The 5,869-nt window shown below is 59.3% G+C and overlaps 1 protein-coding gene across 1 annotated transcript in view; it reads left to right on the plus strand.

The window, feature by feature from the left end:
• ISG20 (interferon stimulated exonuclease gene 20) overlaps positions 1-5,255 on the plus strand; it is an 11,065-nt gene extending 5,810 nt beyond the window's left edge. The window contains exons 3-4 of the mRNA XM_029951672.1: positions 3,943-4,143; positions 5,022-5,255. Of these exons, the coding sequence (XP_029807532.1) occupies positions 3,943-4,143; positions 5,022-5,108 (288 nt within the window). The 3' untranslated portion in view covers positions 5,109-5,255. The remainder of the gene's footprint in view (positions 1-3,942; positions 4,144-5,021) is intronic.
• The last annotated feature ends 614 nt before the right edge of the window (positions 5,256-5,869 follow it).

A 5,869-nucleotide genomic window follows, 5' to 3' on the forward strand; every position in this document is an offset into this window, starting at 1 on the left:
GAGGAGACGGAGGCCCAGAGAGGGGCAGTGACTTGCTTAAGGACACACAGCGAGCTGCGACACAACTCAGTGTTCGGATTCAGGGCTCTCACCCTGTGGGTTAATGCTGTTTGCTTTGTTTTTCCTAATAGTAATTTTTAAGAGTGTGTAACTCGTTTAGGTAACTTAAGGCTCCTTTCATGTTAACCCAGTACACTGAGTCACATCTACCTGCTGACCAGGGTTGGGGGTGGATAATTATGGTGAACAAAACAGCATCCTGGTTTAGGAGGGACCTGCAGACAGAAGAGAGGCCACAGTCACCTGTGAGCAAGGAGTCACGGGGCTACATGCCTTCCACTGGGGCCCCGCCCCTGCACAGGTGTCCCTGGGGCTTGGCCAGGTGGGGGAGGAGGACTCGGGCTCTGCCATTGATGGCGCGGGGCAGGTGCCCGGCAGGTGGTAATAACAACTATGATGCTAGTGATGGCGTCAGGCAGGTCCAGACACCTCACTGCAGCTCTCAGGTCACCAGTCCTGTCACCTGGGCAAGTCTTTTAGCCTCGCTGGCCCCCGGGCCCCTGCTGTGTGACACAGAGATCAGAATCCCCGGGTTGAGAGGTCCACGGCACGATGAGGAAAGTACCTGGCCCGGCGCTGTGAGAGCCGCTGGGTGACTGTCCCTCCTCCGCACTCAGTTTCTTCCAGGAATTCAGTGTCCACCCCTGTGTTTGATACACCCGCCTCCTGACTCTGGGCGGGTCCCGCGGGTCCCGCAGGTCCCGAGGCCCTGAGGTCCCGCCAGGGAGCCTTCCCCTCCCTGGGCTCCGACAGGCCCCCACTTCCCTCCTCAGCCCTGTCTTGGAAGGTTGGGGGAGCCCTCGCTGCTAATGGGCCTCTGGAGCCTCACCTGTCCAGGCCTTTTCCTTATGAACAGGAAAACCAAAGCCCAGAGATGGTCTGCAACCTCCCGAGAGCACCCAGCAAGTCCCAGCAGTCTCTCGCTGCCCAGCGCCCAGCGCCCAGCGCCCAGCATGATTCTGGCCTGAGACATTGCTCACATCTCTCTGCTAAACAGATTCATTTCTTTTTTTCTGAATTCCTTCCGCTTGTTCACCCTCTTATGTTATTTGTCTCTTCATGAGCCCAGCGGCAGCCACCCCCCTGCCAGGACTCTTGGGCACAGGAAGTGATTAATTTCCCAGGAATCCACCTCACAATGACTCTTGTCCCCTTCAGCCCGACAAGTGTAGCAGTTTCTGGGATGGCAGACAGTCCCTCAGGGCTTTGCGTGAACAGGACTGAGCCAGCTCCTGGCTGGGGAAAACAGGCCACATTGTTCGGGAACATAAAGAATGTGAGCAAGAAAAGGCGCGTGACCCACAGCCGCCCCACAGGGCCCTGTGCGCGCCACCCTCCTGCCGTGTGCTGGCCGGTGACTTTTCCTCCACACATCGGACTCGGCGGCGGCTGAGGTGACCTCACCACTCAGGTGACCTCTAGGTCAGCAACATCAGCCACCCCCCTCCGCCCCCATGTTAGGGACGTGCGATCCAGGGCCCGCCCTGGGCAGCTCAGGCAGTTAAGCGTCGGACCTGTGGTTTTGGCTTAGGTCATGATCACATCCCTGCTTGGGATTCTCTGTCTCTGTCTCTCTCTCTCTCTCTCTCTGTCCCTCCCCCACTCTCTCGAAAAGCTAAGTAAATAAACATTGAAAAAAAAAAAAAGAAATGTGAAATCCAGAATCCTAATCCAGAGGTCTGGGGCCACCACGGGACTCCTCACCCCAAGCACCCACTGGGACCTGCACCGTCCATCCCTCGGCGAGCTTCCCCAGGCCCTAGGCTGAGCGAGGGTTCCGTCCAGAGGGGGCCCCGACAAAACCACAGGGTGAACGGGACGCAGTGACATTGCCTGTTGACAGTACAGGGACAGAGCCCTGATTCTAGCACTGGGCTGAGGACAAGCACCTCACTCCCCTGAGCCTTGGTTTCCTCTTCCGGAGTGGCCACAGGGACCCCGTGGTTGCCAAGGGAGAGCGTCCCAATGTCCCACATGAGGTCTCGAAGGCCACTAGAAACAGAAGCAGGGCATGGGAGGGCGTGGGCCACATGGAAGTCTCCTTCCCCGGGCACAGAAGACGGGGGCCTGAGCCCCTACACTGTCCCTCCAGCTGGGGCCCGACAGCCCCGCACAAGACCCCCCCGTCCAACCTTCTCCAGTGGCAGCCAAAGTGAAGAAAGGGGAGTAGCCCATGTGACCAGGAGGAGGAGGCTGTTCCCACGGCCACCAAGGGAGAGGAGTAGAGACGGGTCAAGATGGGAGGCTTGGGTACCTTAGGGGTTCCTCCCCAAAGCTCGGCCCTGGGGGTGCTGGTGGGCACCTGGAGCAGGCCTGCTCTTCCTGGGGGTGGTGGTGACGGGCAGCCTGATGGCCCTGAACTTGGCTCTGCCACTAACCAGCGGTGTGTCCGTCCCTGTCATCCAGTGGTGCTTAGCAAATCGCCTCTGAACATAGTGGTTCAAACAGTGTCAATGTCAATGTTTACTTTGCTCCTGCACCTGCAATTTGGTCCAGACTGTCCGGCTGAGGGAGAGGCATCCTGCAGGCCCGGAGCTGGAATCCTTGGGAGCTTGGCTTGCCCACCCAGCCCGGGGCTGGTGCCGGGGCCCCTCAGACTCTGCTCTCCGCCTCCAGTGGGCCCTCCAGCATGGCGGCTTTGGGGCAGCTCAGGGCTGCTGGGACACTTGGCCCTCGGAGAAGTCGAAAGTCACACAGGCTGGCTCATATTCAATTCAATTGAGTTCCATCATTTTTAACATTTAATCATTTTTGAGAGAGAGAGACAGAGTGTGATTGAGGGAGGGGCAGAGAGAGAGAGAGAGAGACACAGAATTGGAAGCAAGCTCCAGGCTCTGAGCTGTCAGCACAGAGCCAGATGTGGGGCTCGAACTCACGAGCGGTGAGATCACGACCTGAGCCGAAGTCGGACGCTAACTGACTGAGCCACCCAGGAGCCCCAAGTTCCATCTTTTGACAGAGTAGGCATCGAATCTGAAAACTCGCTTTAAGATCACAGTAACCTGGGGCAAATTATTTCACTTTCTTGGTGCTTCCACTTTTTTCCCCTTTTCATCTGCAAAATTCCAGTTGCATATGGGCTACATTCGCTTTCTGCGGCCGCTGGCGCAAAGCCACAGGCTTAGTGGGTCAAAGCCGCACGAACGTGGTAGCCCTTGGTTCCATCGCTCCACAGTCTGACTCGGGTCTCAAAGGCTGCACTTGAGGTGGGGAGGGCTGCGTTGCTTTCTGGAACTTTCCAGAAGCTCTGCAGGAGAGGACAGCCCCTTGCCTTTTCCAGCTTCCGGAAGCCCGTGTTCCTTGACACAGGGCCTTCTTCAAGGCCAGCAGCTCGGGGGCAGGTTCTCAGGGCAAATCCCGGACCTCCACACGGAAGGACCCGGTGATTCGGGTGGGCCCGCGTGGGAAACCCGGATGATCTTCTGCAGGCAAGGTCATGGTTCACCCTAAAGCCCATTTGCAACTTTAACCTCTCTGCCGTTAACGTGGTAGAAGATCCTGGGGCATGGGCGCCTTGGGGAGGTCCTTCCTCTGCCTGTCACAGCAGGCTTGTTGATAGGGTTAAATGACACAGGTGACGTTCTTAGATGAGTGCCTGGCACACGGGCCATGCCTAGTAGGTGCCACCGTCATTACACGTGGAGGGAGTCGCCAGGTGCCTTCAGCTTGGCCCCCGAACGAAGTGCGCGAGGAGGGGCCTGGTCCAGCCTCCTCCATCCCCACGTGATAGGGCTGAGGCCCAGAGAGGGAGGACGACTGGCTCAGAGCCACACAGCAACCGAGGAGGGGCTGTCCCCCCCCACTACCACGAGGACACCGAGCTGGCCCAGGCCCACCCGGAGGACCCTGCGTGACGTGAGGGCTGCGTGTCTCCCTGGCCAGATCCTGTCGCTCCTGAAGGGCAAGCTGGTGGTGGGGCACGACCTGAAGCACGACTTCCAGGCGCTGAAGGAGAACATGGACGACTACTCCGTGTACGACACGTCCACCGACCGGCTGCTGTGGAGTGAGGCCGGCCTGCAGGGCTGCAAGCGCGTGTCCCTCCGCGTGCTCAGCCAGCGCCTGCTGGGCCGCCGCATCCAGGTGAGCGCCCCGCCCCCACCCCATCCGGGCCCCGGGGTGTCTGGCCCCTCCCCCCAAGGGCTCCCCAACCGGCCTTCGACCCCCAAGTCGCTCTGCGTCACCCCCCAAGTTTCAAGAGGCTGTGTGCTTGCCAGCGAGGAGGGCACTGGCCTCGGGGGTCCCCAGCAGCAGGTCCGGGACCGGGGTCCGAGCGCAGGAAATTCATTGCCGAGGTGACCCCCAGGGACGCGCTGCTGGAGCCAGGAAGGCACCCAAGAAAGGTTTTGTTTGTGTTTACACTCCAGCCAGTCACTCTGTGGACAGCTGAAGTTGTCTTCTGTAATGTTTATTTTTGAGAGCGAGCCAGTGCGAGCAGGGGAGGGGCAGAGAGCGAGGGAGAGAGAGAATGGGGGACCGAGGATTTGAAGCGGGCTCCAAGCTGACTGCAGAGAGCCCAGTGCGGGGCTCGAACTCGCTGACCATGAGGTCATGCCCTGAGCCCGCGCTTAACCGACGGAGCCACCCTGGCGCCCCTGGCATATATATTTTTTATATTCGCCTGGTCCCCTGGAGCTCTCCCTGTGTCTGTTTGCAGCGCCCCTCCCCTTACCAGGTTATAAGCACCTTGAGGACACAGGACACAGCCTGGATGCTGGAAGTGGTGTCTGCCCATGCGTGGGCCTGGTGCCCCAGCTCTGGGACTGACAGGAGAAGCCGGGGCTGCCCCAGCCACCTGCGGAGTCCAGGGTGTCAGAAGCCTGGGGACACGCACCCACCGACCCTCCTCAGGGCCCTGGAAACTGGGCTGCCAGCGGGGAAGGCCCAAGTCCAAGGGGGAATCTCTGCATTCAGCCCAACCCCACGTTCCCCCCCCCCCACCCCCGTACCTGTGTCTGCAGAATAGCCGGTTTGGCCACAGCTCTGTGGAAGACGCCAGGGCGACGATGGAGCTCTACCGGATCTCCCAGCGACTCCGGGCCCGCTGAGGGCGCCCCCTGGTGGCGCGGGACCAGCCCCAGCCAGCCCCGTCCGCAGGCACTTCCCCCAGGCCCTCATCTCTTCGGGACCGCAGCTCTCTTGCTTTTGGAAAATGCATTTTTAGTAGTAAATGGCTCTCTATTTTTTCTACTCCACCAGTGGCTCCTCCTCTTGCCTTTTTCTGAGCCGGGTCCCAGTGACAGGCCGCAGGGACTGGGCTAGAATGGGGGGCTGGGGAGGGTGTGGCAGCTCCCTTAATCCTCTGGAATCCTTGAGGAATCAAGGAGGCATGCAATTAAATAATGCCCTCGCCTCTGCCTCCCTTTCCCTGTTGCGTTTATGCCCAGGGGACCGGCACCCCACTCAGAGGTGCATTCATGCCATCTTGGAGTGGGTGGCAAGGCACTGGTGAGCTCGGAAGCCAACCTCCAGAGAATGTAGTGGGTGCTACCTGCAGTGACCTTCAGCAAGTCGTCCCTCCTCTTGTAAAAGGAGGAAGCAAAGGCAGGGGACTTTGAAGTCACAGAGAACTAGGTTGGACTCCGTGTTCTGTCATTTAGTAGCTGTGTGACCTAGAGCAAGTTACTTAACTTCTCTGTGCCTCAGCCTCTCCATCTGTAAAATGGGCCATTCTAATAATTCCTGGGGTTCTTGTGAGACGTTGCATACCAAGCCCCTAGCCCCACTCCTCTCCTGGCTTGAGCACCCAGCAGGTGTCTGTAACTGGTGGTTCTTGTCTTGGGAGACTCCAGGGAGAGCAACTGCACTC

The sequence above is a fragment of the Suricata suricatta genome, chromosome 9, assembly GCF_006229205.1.
Source record: "Suricata suricatta isolate VVHF042 chromosome 9, meerkat_22Aug2017_6uvM2_HiC, whole genome shotgun sequence".
Classification (NCBI taxonomy): domain Eukaryota; kingdom Metazoa; phylum Chordata; class Mammalia; order Carnivora; family Herpestidae; genus Suricata; species Suricata suricatta.